At 33.2% G+C, this 18,503-nt stretch overlaps 2 protein-coding genes across 2 annotated transcripts in view; one reads left to right on the top strand and one right to left on the bottom strand.

Annotated features, from left to right (window-relative positions):
* Window positions 1-18,503, top strand: part of LOC106717803 (serine/threonine-protein kinase unc-51) — a 37,769-nt gene that overhangs the window by 4,883 nt on the left and 14,383 nt on the right. The window contains exon 2 of the mRNA XM_045680798.1: window positions 3,404-3,580. Coding sequence (XP_045536754.1) covers window positions 3,404-3,580 — 177 coding nt within the window. The remainder of the gene's footprint in view (window positions 1-3,403; window positions 3,581-18,503) is intronic.
* On the bottom strand, window positions 14,813-17,758 carry LOC106717788. Its single transcript, XM_014511705.2, has 4 exons — window positions 17,486-17,758; window positions 16,387-16,879; window positions 15,869-16,006; window positions 14,813-15,789 (listed from the first exon to the last, which is right to left on the bottom strand). The coding sequence occupies exons 1-4, from the start codon at window positions 17,527-17,529 to the stop codon at window positions 15,052-15,054; spliced, it is 1,413 nt and encodes a 470-aa protein (XP_014367191.2). The 5' UTR covers window positions 17,530-17,758; the 3' UTR covers window positions 14,813-15,051.

The following is an 18,503-nucleotide window of genomic DNA, read 5'->3' as shown; positions in this document are numbered from 1 at the left end:
ATTTGCTTCATATGTGTTACTGGTTTGAGTTTTATGTTCTTATCGCATGTATCGGAAAGGTTTCCTGTTCGCACTGCTTGTTTTCTAACAGCCTAACCTAATAATAGATTTTTAACGATATTTACTTATCTAAGGTATTTTTAATTGACAGAGCTATTATCAATTTCTTTATGCTCTCCACAGTAAAAAGTAATCAAAACATTCGGATAGGTCTTAAGGATCGGGTTTGGCCGTAAGTTAAAATATGTTTATGAAAACATCGAGCTTACAACGTCAACATGTTATTGAACGATTTGGGAAACATCAGCGTTTGTTTGTTACGTTTCCGTACACTTTGGAAACAATCTCTCATCTTATCCGACAGCATCTTGCATCAAAGCATACACATTTTATGCACGTATTTATTCCCTTTTTCTTATTTATTTATTCACAAAGAATAGATTTAAATACATGTAAAACTATAAGATAAATTTAATATTATAAATTTCGCTTCGCTATAGTTATTCTTTCACAGCAGAAAGACTAAAGCTAAACCTTTCATAAGCCTAATAAGGAAATATTTTATCAAGAAGGCATTGCAATAATATGATTATTAAAACCTCTGTCCGAAAGTTGTAACATGTAAATAACTTGGTTATCTTAAAACACTACCGAGGTATCATTAGGTACATACGTTAATATACCGAATCTTTATATAATAATTAAATGGACAACGAAGTTTTACATTTTGGTACATTGACTTCTTAGCAAGTTTTTTATACTGCTTAAGATATAAAAAGTTGCCTTTTCTACGTTACTTAAGTATGTATAGGTGTATCTACGCTGACTCATTGTTACTCGTCCTCAGATTATATGTATATTCGTGTAATTATAAGAGAGTAGAATTTCTTGTTCATATGAGTCACGTAGTCGTCGGTTTTTATTGTATTAACTACACTTTTTTGTTCGTACTACTTTATTCGTTTTAGTAATATCGGTGGCAATTTATCGAGAAATTGTAATCACGTAAATTTATGAAAAAGAAAGTTTTGTTGTATGTAAATCCTACCATGTAACGTTTGATTTAGCAATTAGTTTTATCAGATCAATACGTAAATGACGCGAGTTTTGTTTATGTAATAATGAGATGTCTTCCAGAATGACGTAAATTGACGCACGTAGACACTGGCAATAGGTAACTGGCTACGGTTGCATATGAACTTACGTACTACACTCGCTACGATTGTATTTGTCGCCAAGCTTTAGTAATTAGTTCTGTTTGTCGTTTAATATCATGTACCTTCTTAAAAATACAAAGCGCTCGTGTTGTCAAGTGGAATAAGATAATATGTATCTAAAATAATTGAACATATAAAATGTCCATGAAAATGTTCACCTCTTAAACATATTTAGTTGATGTATTCATATAAAACTCATGTAAAACTCAGTGAAGTCGTAAAGTGGGTTAATCCGTATATATAAGCATCGAGATATATTTTATACGTTGGCGACGACGCGAATGTTATATGCAAAATGCAAATCATGGCATATATTGTAGACTGCGTCACGCCATTCACATTCGAATCACGAATTCTGTTGATTTACTCTCTCATACTTAAGCCTCGTACACCTGTAATAAAAGTATTTACTAAAAGTAAAATATTTAATTTATTTGATATAAATATATAAGATAGACAACCTATGAAATGGGCGAAATAAGGAGAAAGTTCAACTTATGTATTTCAGAAAATTATTAAGACTAAAGTTCAACTTAGTTTAGTTGATTTCTTCCTTTTCTTTATAATCTAATAACCTAAAAACGTGTACAAAAGTTACCGTGAGTTCCCGATACCAAAATTTCTGTTTCAGCAAAGATAATGCCGGAGATGACGATATGTTTTATACAGAGATTTTGGTATCCGGAGCCCACGGTAAATGTATAATTTGATTTTACTGTACAAAATGTATGTTTTGTTACGCGTATCATAATTGTTTTGAAGTAAGTGCGTTTCGTTTCGTTCTAAAGTGAACTCCGATTTCACTTTAATGCTATCTTGATCTGCTGCTTGCGAAAGTAACCGTAAGTAATGATTCAGTTAATTGCAAAGAAAAACCAACTGTGCGTAGTTTTCCTACTCAGATAGAATTCTAGGAACTTGCCTAGTCTAGAATTGCCCTTCTCTTTAAAATATATAATAATTTACAGTAAATGATTTTGATACTAAATATTTTATCTACTTCAGTATTTTGTTATAGCCTTACCCATTAATAATTAGAACCGCAAGTATTCTTATATCATTTGAAATGCAACTTTTATTGTTACACAACTTATTGCAACAATTGTACAGTTGTACTACTTCTTTTATTACATATTTCCACCATATCATAGTTGTGTGAGTAATTTTAAAAATAATATGATGAAATTTGACTTAAGAGTTATAAAATATCATTTTGAAAATAACCTTTTCCGAAAAACTTTTAAAAACGAATAAAACTATCCTATATAGTTATCCGGGATATTATATCTTGTTATACAATGAGGGATCGACAAAAAATATGACGATATTCACATAAATATACTGCTACATTAAAGGTACTATGTAGGTACTAATATGTCGTCATGTCTATAATTATGATAAATCTACAATTTAATACAAAGAAATGCAACACGTGCAGAGTTGATTAAATGTCACAAATCATTATTCATCACGCACATCCAATAGACATCATCAACTCTACTGTATGCAACTTTTTATTGAACAATATACATTATTGTTGTTTGGTTTGAATACATAAAGTGTTGAAGATCGCGTGTCCCAGGCGATTAGGAAAATGCTGATCGTATTTAATGCCCTTGGTCCTTCTCTGTTACGTCACGGTGACGTCATTCTTAACGCGAGGTGTTCGCCGCATTGCGATTTTGCTTTCTGAATTTTTTATACTCAACTGGTTTCCGGAACTTTATCTTTTAGCTAAAATGACTTAGGAAATTAATGAACACCACTTGGAACATGCAAAATAAAAATACTTAATCTTCCAGTTCAAAGACGTTAGTAGCAACTATTTATTACTATAAATTGTCTTTTTCAAGGAGGACGCAGTCGTGGTCGGTGTCCTTTATTCTCACGTTAACAATACCTTACGATTTTTAACTAACGTCGATCTTTCTTTCTTTTTGGCGCTTGTTTAAAATTCTGGCAAATTTATTTATATACCTAAACAAACTTAAAACACGTTTTTTAATTTTAAAAATAAGACTTCACATTTATGTTTATTTACATAGTTTAAAAGGTCATATTCTAATAAAGCACTATATTTTTTTAAATAAGTAATAAATACTTTAGTTTGTTTGCTTTAATTGCTGTAAATAATTAATGCGATATATATATTCAAAAAGTTTAAACGCATTGTTTTCATTGAATAGAACCCGTCGCAGTCGGTGGCCGTCAAGGTGGTTACGAAGAAGGGCATACAAAAGGCATCGGAGATCCTAGTTAAGGAGATCAAGATTCTACGCGAGCTGACAGCGCTGCATCACACCAACCTCGTCGCTATGCACGACTGCATGGACAGTCCCGCATATGTCTACGTTGTTATGGAGGTAAGTAAAACAATAAATCACTACTTTAGTTCAAATACACATTAGGGTACTGCGTAATTTAATATAATGTATCACTTGCTTTATGCTAAACTAATAACACAATTTAGCAATAAGCAAGTGGTGTCGTATTGCATAATAGCACTACTTCATCATCTCCCTGGCCTTATCCCATTCACGGGTCGGCACACAAGGTTTTATAAACCTTAAATTTTTTTTTACCGTCGGTTACCTGCCTGTCGCCAACCCTACTTGGGAGGAATATCTTAAAATAAAACATAATATAAACTAAATAATTATAGCTAAATATTTCAAAATTACTTCTAAACAAACACCACCAACATAATAGCACGACTTCTTGATTATTATTCAATGATGACTACAAGACACCAAACACCCTATAATATTTTTAACGGAACTAATTTCGAAATACAAAGTTTATATAGGAAGCATAGTAAACCAAGGATTTTGTAGGAAATTTAAATAGTATTGTCACTAAAAACATTTTAACAGCAAAAAATATTAATATTAAGTAGTGATAAAGTAAAAAAAAAATATATTCAGTAGTTGACGTCTTCCTGTATTCGAGCTTTGATGTATTAAACACGTGGTCGATACATTCGCAAACATAAGTGTCTCGATACTACGTAGTAGGTAAACAAAGAAAACGTATTGATATTGAACATATATGATTTAGCCATCGCATTATCAATATTATGTTAATTAATATCTGTCGTGTAACTGTTAATGAAAAAAATTATTAAATTTCTATAAATCGTGATATGCTGAATTATGGCAATATTAAGAGAAATCGCAACGAAGAATACACGAATAGTAAATACCAGGGCAATTGAATGGTCGTCAACAAACTTTTTCTTTTTCAAAATCGTTTATTTTGCTTGACAATTTACATTTCAATTGCACTTGATGTCCGTTTTTCACTGGTAAGATTTCCTTAATTTATCGACCTTGAAAATGCTGCTAATAGGACATTACAACTGTTGTCTTTAAAGTTTTTTCAAAATATATTATTCCGCTCATAACATTATAAAACGTGAAAAAATCATAAGTAAATATTTAAAGACAGACGTCGGTCATTTGCATAAGATTTGTTTACCAACGGCCGAGTTTTGCGGAAGCTTTAGCTCTAATAAAAATCCTACAAGTCGACGGTTATTTTAATTCATTGTAATAAGCTTGATATAGTCAAGAAGGTGATGTTAAATTAGAATACAATGCAAACGTTAGTCGTTTGTCGTTTATTTAACTAATTACAAAGGAAATAGCAGAGGTATTGGTGGGCGTCGACAGCGCGTCCGTAACCTGGTGCCCTTGCACTTAATCCAACAATGATAACCGACTTTATTAGGTCGACTAAATAACGCTATATGTTAATTTTGTACATACCTACACAGATAACAATGTGTCTTGTATGAATATAAACGACTACCAATAATGAGTCACTATATTTTTCGATTAATTATTTTTTGAATTAAAGTCAAAACCTGCTGAGTAAGTCGAATAACCAAAGGTCATTATCTTTTGCAGACTATTGACTATTGATATAAATAAGCTGATCGTGAAACTTTATATTGCGTTTCTTGGTAATTTATTCATATCTCAATACTATCGGAAGTACGAAGAAGTTACGCAATAGTATATTTAAAACAAACTCTTCTTAGGTCAAATTGATATGGATATTTGTTACTATGCACGAGATATGGTTGTTGAATAACAGTTTTAATTCACCGAGACTTGTGTACCATATGTGATTTCACACGGAAACAATGCCGCAGTTCAGCGCTATCGTATATCGCGATGACTTGTTGGAAACCAGTCTTGTTTTTTATTTTATGAGCATATGAGACGTTCTCACGTGTCTCTTAACTTTATAACCACCGAGCAAATTGCATCGCCGCGATGCTTGTTATAACAAAAATAGAAGTGTTCTTTCGGCCGCGCCAAACGTTTCCGTGTATAGAACGAGTGTTGTAATCATACACGGCAAGGTCAAAATTAGATCCACGCGGTCCGAATTGATGCTAAATTCAACAAGATGGCTTTATTCTATTTGCTGGCAACAAATGCTACCTCCAATAAATTATACGTTTTTATGCCTTTGTTATCTTAAAATAGAAACAAAATCCAGTTTACATGCATAAAGCTAAAGTTATTTGTTAGTTTGAATCATATTTTTAATAACTGTATTTGTAAATATAAGGAGGTGTTAGATGTTCCTTTTAATTGTTTAACTCAATCAAGTTAAATACTCAATTAAATACTACGTTGGCTCACAAAATATTGCCAATTTCATTGTAATTCCAGTATGCTCCCATTCCAACAGAAGGGACAAAAAGTAAACTATTGAGTTCTATTAAAGATTATCACGCAGACAGTGCGTGAATATAGCGAGCGGTGTGTATTATCGAAATAATTCGACGGCCGAGATAAAACCAGCTTTATTCAGCCCGCGTGTCCGTACTGCGTAGTTTGCGAGGTGTAATGTCGTAATAGGTCAATGATATATGCGAAAAACCAGTATCGTAGATAAACGAATAAAGCAATGTAAATCGTTTTATCAGTTAATTCTCGCCTGTCTGCTGTATCGCGTCTGTGTCAACGTTCTGCCCCACTAACCTTTATACGCCGCGCTTCTCGACCGCTAACGATCCCAGATAGATGTGCTTATTAAATAAATTACAAGACAAACATTAATTCAAATTAAGACAAAAACATACGGACGAATTGACGATCTCCTCCTTTTTGAGGTCGGTTAAAAGCGTTTTAATATAAAAATTGTTTAAAATTCCTTATTAATTACTTTACTCTATTATTATAAGGCACTAACCGTTGGTTTCCGAGGTCATAATATCGGTATAAAACATATTGTCATCTTTCTTATTATCTGTGAAAAAACAGAGATAATGTTATTTTTTAAACGGGGATTGCGGTCTCAGAAACCCACGATTAGTGTTACAAAGTCTCGCGTGATGGTAAAGTATCTCATGTTTGTGAAAACGATGATACCATTAAAAGGAATTCTTATCACAAAGCACTTCAAACTTATTTGCCGATGCGGTATCATCAAACCGTAATTTGCTATCAATTACTTGCTAAACCTTTTCTGAATCAATCATAAGAGCTATTGACCGATAAAAAACCCTTTAAAGAAAAAACTAAAAACATTAAAAAATTAGGTTTCTTGAATTTTACATACCTTTAAAACAGCAATTTACTTTTATGTAATCCGATATAGAATACATTTATTGGATTTCTTCTTAAAATTATAGGAATGTTATAATTTATTCATGTGTATTACAGTATTATTACAAAATAATTGAAGCAGTAACTCTATTTTAGATCATCGCAATTCATTTATTCGACTACTTTACTTTCGTCTCAGTAGTATTACAAGAATCATCGCCACGTGGCGCGAAATAAACACGTGTATCGCTCGCTCGTGCAAACTGTCTCATTGTGTTTACACTACATGCTTCCGATAATATACAATATATATAAATATATATCACTATTAATGCGCATATGAAAGTTTAGCCTCATACAATACTTGAGGATCCAATGCGCCATAGGTGAGACATAAACAAAATATCTGATAGGTCGAATTACGCAGTTGTGTCTGATATGAAGATATATATTTACTTGTTTTTAAAGGGCCTCTAGTCTAATGCGTAGTGTGTACCGTCTGGGAATTTTAATTTTATGTTATTGGATAAAAAAAGGTTTTTCATATTCTCTATAAATTGTGTTTAGTAAATGTTATCTCTATGTGCTTGCGTATTTATTATTTATATAATAATGTATGTTATTACCTACACGATTAGAAGATTGACTGTCATTAGCTCCGGTCTTATTTCCTGGCAATCATAATGAAATCGTAAATTGGAAATTTTATTGAAGTTAGACTACACACTTTATTATTTAGTAGTATTACAGTACTAGTACTATATTACAGCAATTTTAAACAGGATACGTGCTTGGTAAATTATTTAAAAATACCACAGCGATTTTAATTCATAGCTATTTATACTCGATGTAGCTTTATTTGCGATACGACCAATCTTTTCTACACTAAAACATGATTATATAAATATACATAGTAGATACTGCGTAAAATTTGAAGTGATAACATGTTAAATAATTCGTATGTCCTTGTTGCTACGAAATGTTATTTGTTAGTAATTTGTAGTTATGATTTATTCATCCTTTGAATAATTTTCTGCTTAACTCTTTGAATTTATACCTTATTTTACAGGCTTACCTAACACATACTCTAGAGATCTGTCGGATTTGTCTGATATCTGCTACGATAGTTATTTTTTTTTGTTTTTGTAGTGTGTAAACTTTCTTTCTGTTATCTAAAACGTAGCATGAAATTAAGCGATTTCGTTAAGGTGATCAGAACTGGAGCGTTGTTAATCATCTCGTGGAAAAAAAATTAGTTACAAAAACCGTTTGCATGTTTGATTGTCACTACCGAGTAAAGTTGACACAAATTTACAGGTTTGTATAACCTACTTTCATAGGTGTAAGTAAATAATATGAGATAGCTAGTCATTGAAATCCAGCTCAGTGTTGATCATTCTTACTACATTCTAGCTTCGCAGATATGAAAATTAAAGGTGGAAAATAAATTTGGAATAAAAATAGAATAAATACTGCTTCCTTCTGCATTGACACGTTGGACCAGATTCATCCAAAAGCTGCAACTCCTATTTGTGAGCCTAAACGATTATTATTAAACCAGTCCTTTACTCGTAAGATTCTTTATTTAACATAGGGCTCCCAGTGTTGTACTTTGACCGTTAAGATAGCTTTTCTTGGTAGTTGAAACATTATTTACGTAATCCGTCGTCTTTTATCGATAACAACCGATTAAACGCGTAAGCATGTCCGGATCAAATGCTAGTCCCATTTTAAAATTACATAACGTAATTGAATAAAGCCCCTCGTAACCTAGTGTTGGAACGTGTTCTAGATAAAGTCTGGTTACACGTTCGCATATTCATATATCTATCTGTAAGTTTATATGTAAACAGTATGATATCGAGATAAGGGCAAGTCACACGCTGGAGCGGAAACAAACTCTGCCACGTTAAGAGTAATTTAATGATTACCTACCTAAACAGTTTTAGGGTATATTTATTTTTCTTCTACAAAATACACTAAAAGAATATTATACGGATTACATAATTTGAATATAAAAAATATTAAATCTTTAATTTAAAGACCACTTCAACGCTGTACAAAAAATGTACGGAATTATTATTAGAATATGTCCAAGGGCATTTGAACGAAGTAGTCCTCAGTCGGGTGTTTTTGTTGCGTAAAAACTAAAACTGCTCGCCTACGTTTTAGCCAAATCTAAAGAAAGTTCATTGGCACTATATCCCACCAGGCAAAGTAATTGACATGACGCAGTAATTTTTTTTGTAAATTTTTTATACACTATATAGAATATTTACTACACCAAAATAACTTAATTTAAATATACCATTATTGTTTTTGTTTATTTGTGCGTCAATGAGCGAAATTTATTTATTTGTTCCAATATAAAGAAATGCTTTTTTACAAGACCCAAAACTACTAGGATCATCAATCCAAACTGTAACATCTAAAGAACTCGGTTGTTTTTTATTTGTATTATTGGTTTGTTTTATTTGCATTTTTAAATTCTTTCTTCCTTTTTTAACATGTTCAAAGAAAGGAAAGAGTGTATGAATATCATAAACATTGTCAGACAATACTTAAACATTTACTCTTTTAATTCAAAACATGTAACAACATCTACTTGCATTTATATGAAATATATATGTAATAGTGCATTTTCTGTTTGATTCAAACTTTAATTACGGGGAGTGGTCGTTGCATTTGCAAATCGTGCTGATGATTTCGTCAGACGATACGCGCGCGAGACGAGTCAAAGTGGGGGTAGGATTGGCAGTTGTGAATTTAATATTTATATATATATTGCCGTACTCAGCCGTTAAATGACAACTCAGTGAAGGTTTCTCAACTAAATATCCACCAAGATATGCTACGTAACACTCTGAGTCGGCGTTAGTAACACCCGTTTGTAAAGAAATTAATGAAAATAATATGAAAGTGAAATTCATGATTCATTGCACTTTTTAAAAAAAGATAAACAATGAATATTTCAAAAATGGTATATAACTAATGTCGGGTCATATTTCATTGTTTGGTCAATATATTGACGTCACTATTTCATATTTTTACTACTTTTTTAAACGTCCATTAGCTGCCTTCATATACAAGATTATTTTCTACGATCTCAATGACAGCAATAAGAAATTTACTTCTATTATCTTGTTGGGTGTAAAAATAGTATACTTTATGTAATAATTACATATACAATATACAAAGCGTACGAACATAGTGAACAGCTGCCGACCTCGTGGGCGAATTAATGGAGAGCGCGGTTGTCAAGCCCTGATCGCTGCACGTGCGGGCCTTGGAGCGAACCAGGGCTTCGTTTAGCGGGAACGATGCTCCATTTATGACACGTGTATTAAACTCTTTTATGTAAATTGTAATCTAGATCATTAGGTCGAAACTTTAATCATATACCATGAAATCGAACACGTAATTTGGTTTCGTAATAATTATTGGTAACTAGCTGTCGCCCGTGACACCGTCCGCGCAGGATTAAAAAAATAACGTAATAAGCAGCCTATGTGTTCTTCCAGAGTATGTTCTATATCTGTGCCAAATTTCATCAAGATTCGTTGAGCCATTCCGGATATACCTTCAAACCATCTAATCTTGTACTTTTTAAGAGAGATTACGGTCAATTAGATAGCTTAAGTTTTACACAATAAGTACCATAAATGAAATGTTCTGGAGTATGAAATTTAATTAACCTTAGATACTTTTTAATACACAAGCACATTAAATTTACTCTTGATTTATAAAGTAAAGTAATTAATTTAATGAAAGTAATTACTTTACTTTCCTTGTAAAGAGACGGATGATATAATTCATTACTATGAAGACATTAAAATAAAATATATTTATAATATAATATAAACATAATTATGAAATGATTCTCTTGTACATATTGATAGGTTTCTTTGAATAAATACTCGTTCATTAATTCACAGCAACATGCATTACGCTCACTTATTGATGTACTGGCGAGCAATTACTCTGTTGATGGCACACACATTAAAAAGCAGTATCCGCACCGTTAACGTACACTCGTGGAATTAAAGCTATAACTATCCATTCTCTATATCTATTTACAAGCGCTTTGTATAAGTAAGCGTTTATATAAGTTTACAAAAAAAAAAACAACAGATAGTCCATAATAGACTTTAAGATTCAAGCTCACGAAAACTTTAAATTTACATCCAAATAACTTAATATTATCTTAACACTGATAGTTCATTTGTACGTTCACATTTAATTTAACCATTTATTATTTTTTTATTTTATCTCATAAGTTTCAATGTATTTGCTGACAGTTTAATGGAAGTATCCATTCATTTCATTGCCATCGATTCAAAATACGATAAAGAAATAATGATAATGCGAACTCCAACAGACAATGCTATTAGAGGGAAGGAACATTGTTATAATGATGTTTAATTTTACACAACACATAAATAACTTTTGCATTTTATCATTATTGACAATATAATACATGTAGTATGCTGTAATACTAGACGACTAGAAACTTACGTACCTTTTTCATAAAATCCGTAGTTATCTAATGTTATGAAACAAGATATAAACCATTTAGAACAAAGAGCCTGACTGTTTCTTAATTGACTGAAAAATATCAAGTACAAGTGCTGACTTTCTTATATGGAACACGAACGAACCTCAAACACGAAGAAATATTTTTATGCGTTCGTTGTTATCTTTAAACTTTCAGGATTTCAAAATTCAATGATCAATTCAAGACAATATCGAGATATTTTTTCCTGTTTGTAATAAAAACTATCAACATTACTGTTTCTTGTTGACGTTTTCAACAGTTTCCGACGACGTTTATATTCGTTTAATTTAGTGTTGTGGTATGCTAAGGAAGTTGATAAATCAATTTAACGCAGAATTAAGTAACATTGCGATGAAATATTATTGCTTTTATGGTGGCCACAAGGGGATATCCTTTGAAAAAATAATTTACGTTACGCTGATGAATGAAATAACAAATATTAAATATAACATCTCTCATACATGCTCAGGTCTGTGGTGCCCACTATACTTAGAGCCAGACAACCACTATCGCATCGGGATTTTTCGTACCAACACATAAAGTCCCGTTCGGTTTGAATCCGTTATAAACTCACAGAGTAAAATCTCAGCGCCAACTTATAACTTCTTATTATTCTCTACAAAACAACGGTTTATTAAGCTGAGAAGGCAATAAACGACAAAAATATTTTCAAATATGTTATCTATTTTATATTAACGCCCACAAATAAACAACCCACAATAGTTAATTAATTAAGAAACGGCTTAACTCACGTTTTGATCGTCCGGTGGCGGCACCGACTAGTTTCCGAACAACGACCGAAGCAGAAGAACAACGAAGATGGTGTTGAATACGTGTCGGACATCGTCAGTACGTTTTGCGCCCCGTTTAATGTTAACAACAACAGTGACTCGTCAATTTTGAACTCGTCGACATCGCCGTCGCCGACGCACGCAACGGCCACCGCGCCCCCCGCGCCCGCCGCCCCCTCGAGCCGCGCGCTACGCGCTATGGCCCGCAGTGCGAGACGCGACGCGACCGCGAAGTCCTCGAATTGAACACTCGCCCTGAAGATGGACCCCCGATGGGTCCGAAACTAGTCGGTGCCGCCACCGGACGATCAAAACGTGAGTTAAGCCGTTTCTTAATTAATTAATTATGATGTCTCACGAAAGTTTAAACAATTTAACCCACAATAGTAGTCTTACCTAAACTGCTTAAAAATGTTTACCATAAGAGAATCATATTTTGTATCGACAACATGTTACTGTCATGCGTTAATGTTAAAAATATATTATAATCGTATATAAGTTTGAAGCAAAAATAAAGAGAATAACAATATTACAAAGGAACTATATCATTATTATCTGCGGTGGGTAATGATAACTCCCCACGGCACAGGCCACTCTCACTTCGACGTGATTTACGCGGTGCATTACAAAGCGATAGATACGAAGTATAGCGGCCTACAAACAACAAGTGCAAAAGAGGGTGAGGGAAAATTGACGCATATACACTTCTAGTTAAAAAAAAATGCAAAAGAATGACGATGCATTCCAAGTAACTGGCAAACTAATCTTCATGATAAAGTTTGTTCTATTTTAAAACTTGCTTTTTGATTCAATAGTAATTTGACTTGACTTAAGAAGTTTAATAAAATATCTGTTATAAATTTGTAAAAACATTGGCACGTAACGCTATCAGTTTTCGAGTCATGTTTTTACTATAGACAATAGACATAGTTTTTACTCTGTAAATAGGTCAACATCAGAACGGCACAACATGAAAAGCATCAACATCGTGAATGTATATAAACTTGCCTTATAACAATTTGGCATAGTCATCATTATGCAACAAATTAATGAAATTTCTTGCGGATAATAACAAAAACAGCTGAATTTGGGTTTTAAAAATAGAAAAGTAAAGTAATAATTTGCAATAGTATTCAAAAAATTCGCGTTATAATGTTATATTTGTGGTATGGGAGCAATGCACTCATCATATCTTAAAACGCGTCAATAAACAATGCACGGCTGCAAATGCGTCGCTCATTCCAACGCATGAATTTATTGCTACGCAGTGAACTGAGAATTAGCGGCCACTCCTCCAAAGCTGGAGTCACTGACATTGTCTTTGGGCTTAAATTTTTTTATTTACACCGCTAGCATACTTAACACATTTTTTAACAAGATTATAAAGATTATTTAAAAACCGATAATATTTCTTTTAATATTATCAAGAAATTGTCCCCACATATATGGATAAACAGTTTGCTGAATAAACACAACAAAAAACAGCTTGTTTGCACAAGTTGTGCTTCATCAAATATCCCTAAGGACGCTGGCGTACAGCATTGTTTTCTTGATTTCTATTCTGTCACAAGTTTTTCTTTGTAAATCCGTTTCGTAAAGTGATGGCTTGTAGGATGTAATGGACAGAAAAGCGTACGGTTAACCGAAGCATAATGTTGTCGGAAGTGGTTAGTAAGGGGCGTTCATTTTAATAGCGCGGAAAGCGCCTAACGGAACGACGCAGGTTGTCGCGGTCAGGCGGGCACGGCCAGGTATAGCCAGCGAGGCGCGCATCCGTACTTAGCTTGCGGTTTGTATCGCTAACTTTCATTGTTTACTACTCTAAAAAGGAGTTGCAAAAAATGTTGATATATACATACGTACATAGTTTTTATAAACAAGGAATATTTGCTTTCAAGTCTGATTGATTCCCAAGCGTATGTCTTTTGGTTTCAAATAAATTTCCAACTAATAAACATTCATCCTACTTGGTTGTTAGCCATTACGTTTTTTATTCTTAACTACCCGCGACTTCGTCCGCGCGGAATAAAAAAAAATAGAAAACGGGGTAAAAATTATCCTATGTCCGTTTCCTGGTTCTAAGCTACCTGCCCACCAATTTTTAGTCAAATAGATTCAGCCGTTCTTGAGTTATAAATAGTGTAACTAACACGACTTTCTTTTATATATATAGATTTACGAAATATCAGTTTTAATTAAAGAAAAAAAACTGATTTAAATAACTGTCTCAATTCTTGAGACCCGCTAAGTGTAATGTCAAGAACCTTTTTTACTCATTAAATTACTGGCAGAAAAAATAAACCTTATTGGATGCAGTTCTAATTCTGGTACTTTTATTTTGTGATACAATTCGGAATGAACATTCAATTTCACTTTATGTAGTACCGTTACAAAGTTTATTTTTAAACTCATCATATATACACGGTGTAGTTTATACGCAGGTGTTTGTAATGCCCAAGTTAATTTTAAATTCCTGACAGATTTCTCTAATGTTTACAACTTTAAAACAAGTATCTATGAATCGTGATAATAAAGTCTTAATAATAACACTTCTTCATTACATACAATGTTGAAGAAAAGAACAATCGCTATGGTTACCTACAATTGTTTAGAGGACTAAAAATAACTCTAAAAGTTTATTATGAAAACATAATTTTATTTTAATTGTACAAAATGAAGGTATGTATATTATTGAAGCATTACTGTATACATTTATTTACATATTTTATGCTACCTTAGTAAATCTTATTCTAGTTTTTTTACCTCGCATATATCACTCTACAAATATAACGTCATTAAAATGTGATTATGACGTAATCACATTTTAATAATTTCGTCTTTCTGTGAAATATGTTGTCCAAGTTCAAATGACATCAATCAGATCGAAACCATTTATACAAATATCATACAGTATACTGGGTTACTTAAACAGGAGACTTGTCCTGTAACGGAACTTCCTCCGGTGATGTGCCGTTCGTAGTAGCTTCGGTTCGATTATTCGGTGGTCTAGGCGATGAGCCGAAACGTTTTCTGATCGAACTCCAGTTCTTTTTTATAGTTACAACAGCTACAACGATGATCATGCCGGCTACAATTATTCCAATCACGCTTTTATCGACACCACCAGTCTTACTGCTTTCAGTTTTGGCCCCTATTTTAACTTCTGTCGCGCTTGTAGTCGCTTTAGCGTCTTCCTTTGGTTTTTCAACAATAGAATTAGAAACCACCTGTTCGGCTGGTTCTTTGTTCACTGCTGCACGTAATGAAAATTCTCCAGCGGGTTGAGTTTTTTGCGTAGTAGTGGTGGACTCGGCGACACTCGATGTACCTGTCGTTTGAGACGATACTGGCATTTCCGCTGGTTTCTCCGTAGTGGCATTGGCATCATTGTTTGGATTTTCAATATTAGGATCATCATCACCGTCTACGACTCCCACATTAAAAGCGATCATTCCAGGCAATGTGGCTTCAATTAAATCTTCTTCTATATTTTGAGGCGTATCCGGACAGTCATATGTTTTCGTGTCACAACTTCCAGTGCACACGGTCTCTAAAGTTTCCTTGTAAGCTGCACAAAGTCCATCCAGTAGTTCTGGAGTGGATGTCGCTAGAGTTAATTTTTTTAAAGCTTTAAATTGTAAAAATACTTCAGTTCCCAGGTTCTGAAATAACATATTTCAAAATATTATAATCACTTATTAATTTTAAAAGATTAATAAGTTTGCTATACGCGTTACTTACAGTTCTCATGTCGTTTCCTCCCAAGTCCAATTCTTCTAATTTAGTTAGGACAAGACTATTCTTCAAATCTCTAGGGTATTCAATAAGCCGATTGTTGGCGAGCTTCAGTGTGACTAACTGAGGAAGCTCGCTGACTGACTGAAAGGAAAAAATCGTGTATGTATTAAAAAACCGCATAAAAATTAAAGCGTGCGCACCATCTTTACGCCACATCATCACTTCATCAGGTGCGATCGTGGTCAAGTAACGCTTATTCAATATTTACAAAAAAACGTAATATCTAGGTTAACTAACTACTAATAACTTTTGTCTTTGACCGGAAACGAAAATTATAAACGTACTTAGAAGTAATTGTAATTGGAAAAGTTCATAATATAATTGAAGATTAATATTAAAATTAATTAAACGTTGGAATGATATGCCTCGTTTGTAAATTTCCATTGATAATAATAATTTCAGAAGATTTTTATTATTTTCATCTTTATATTATGATGTTAAACTAATTTTTTGATACTTACACCAGGTGCCAATTCCATTATCTGATTGTTATTCGCGTTTAGCACTTTTAAGTTTTTCAAGGCTGATATTTCCTTGGGAATCTCAGTGAGCTTATTATTCTGCAAGTTCAAGGTGGTAGTTTTTGGATCTAAAAGTTTTGGAAACTCCGTCAGTCCATAGCCTGAACAATCCACGATGAAGTTATTAGTGGCGCCTTCTATATTGCATACACACGGTTTTGGACAAGCATCGACTGTTTCAGGTGTCGGAGAAATGCTCGATTCGGAAGTTGAAGATTCCGTTTCATTGTCTAAGAGCACTGGTGATTTTACGTCTTCTATTTTCGGTATCAGGTGAATTTCGGTGGTCGTGTCCGCTGGTTCACTAACAACTCCATCGCCGCTGCCTTCTATAGGGCTGTCGACTGTTTCTGCATGTTCTTCTGGAGGAAATTGATTATCACTCTCCAGAGGTATGTGTAACTCTCCATTTTGCGCGGCCGCAACGTTAGCCCTGGAAATTGATTTCAATACATTAAAACATGTGACCGTAACCAATAAGTACTTTTTGTTTTTATCGTAACGACCTGACGTAAAATTGCTAAGTACAGTGATAAAGATGGCGATAACTGCAAGGGCGTAGCCGAAGAACACAATCTTAGAAATTATTGTAACGATAACTTTCATAAATATTGAATTATTTATTAATGTGTAGTTAATATTTAGAATTTGACTTTTAAATTACAAAAACGTTATATAGCTATAAATGTAATAAAAATTATATCATAATATTAGAAATCCAAGGTCTTGAATATGAATGGTAGAAGCAATATTATAATATGTGTTAAATATCCTTACTGATTAGTTTTTCAGTTACGTATTATTTAATAAATATTAATTACGGAGTAGATGTTAGATAATTCATAATATTCATAAAATATTAGCTTATTTACTGCAATTTATCCAAGTTACAAGTTTGTAATACAATTTTGCTACAAATTTTGTAGCAATTATTTATTTTAAAATATTTCAGTGAGTATTGCTTGTGTAATTAAATGTAAGATAAAAACTTCTTCCTTATTCAAAGGAGAACTGAACAGCAAAACATAAAAATACTTACGCAAGAATTCCCAACAAGAGCAAGAAGAAATGTTTCTGTTTCATGGCCACAGATTGCGCAAACGGACGGGAATCAGGAGTTACCTGTCGCGGACAAGGACCATCGGAGCGCGGCGCCCGTAACTCACTGACAACTACAACTATTATCACTCATTGATAAGATTACCGACGGCATGGCGCAGCTTATCGCGAATCAAACTCGATAAAGACTCCGCGTAAACGAGAAAATATATGGGGCGAGCGAATAACTATGCGCCATATGAGATGTTTTACATTACGTACACAATTGTCTATTGACTATAGCGTCATACACCTCAAAAGATTATTTATAGTACACGTGTACAATAGCTGAATCCTACGCCACTGTAATGCTCGCCTTCAACGCACCTCGACTGATAGTTAAATTAAAACGAGCATATATACAGTAGCTAAAACAAACGAATCATATCGAGCAAGTCATCTCTGTTTTGTTTATCCAGTCGACGCATTGTTTAATAATCGATATATGCATACTTTTGCTAACTCAGGTAGTTGCCTTATGCCTTTTCTTCTAAATAAGGGTCATTGTCATTTACATTGTAAATTTTCCAAATTCTTCTCACGCTCATACGTGTATTTCATCGAAATTTGATGATGAATCCATCAAAACAGGATGCAGTTTTTATTTTATCGGAATCAATTGCGAATATCTCTTATCTCGAAATTTATAGAAGTATTGTTGACGCGGGTGATATCAGCACGGTAACATTGACACAATGATCGAGTCAGCTAGATGACTGTGTAGATAATTATGCGGTGATAGATTGCCGTTTTGATATTTTGATATTGAAGGTTTGTTCAATAATGCCAAATATTAATTTTGCTTCAAAAATATGTTTAGGAAATATACTTTGTTCATGTTATTTTTATTTTCCTACTGACAAAAATGTAACGTTCTTATGTTTAGAGGTACCTATTTAAAGTACCAAATAGTTGAAAAAATTGCAACTCATGAATGAGATTAGTTTAAACAGGACACC

Source organism: Papilio machaon, chromosome 13 (assembly GCF_912999745.1).
Source record: "Papilio machaon chromosome 13, ilPapMach1.1, whole genome shotgun sequence".
In the NCBI taxonomy this organism is placed as follows: Eukaryota; Metazoa; Arthropoda; class Insecta; order Lepidoptera; family Papilionidae; genus Papilio; species Papilio machaon.
Note: the sequence above shows the minus strand (reverse complement) of the source record. Positions and strands in the feature narration are given on the sequence as shown.

Bases quoted from the DNA above. Each gene is read 5' to 3' on its own strand.
- LOC106717788 (XM_014511705.2), bottom strand. From the start codon at position 17,529: ATGAAACAGAAACATTTCTTCTTGCTCTTGTTGGGAATTCTTGC. The intron at 16,007-16,386 runs GTAAGTATCAAA...TTTTCCTTTCAG, and splicing joins TAATGGAATTGGCACCTGGT to TCAGTCAGCGAGCTTCCTCA. The intron at 15,790-15,868 runs GTAAGTAACGCG...ATGTTATTTCAG, and splicing joins GAGGAAACGACATGAGAACT to AACCTGGGAACTGAAGTATT.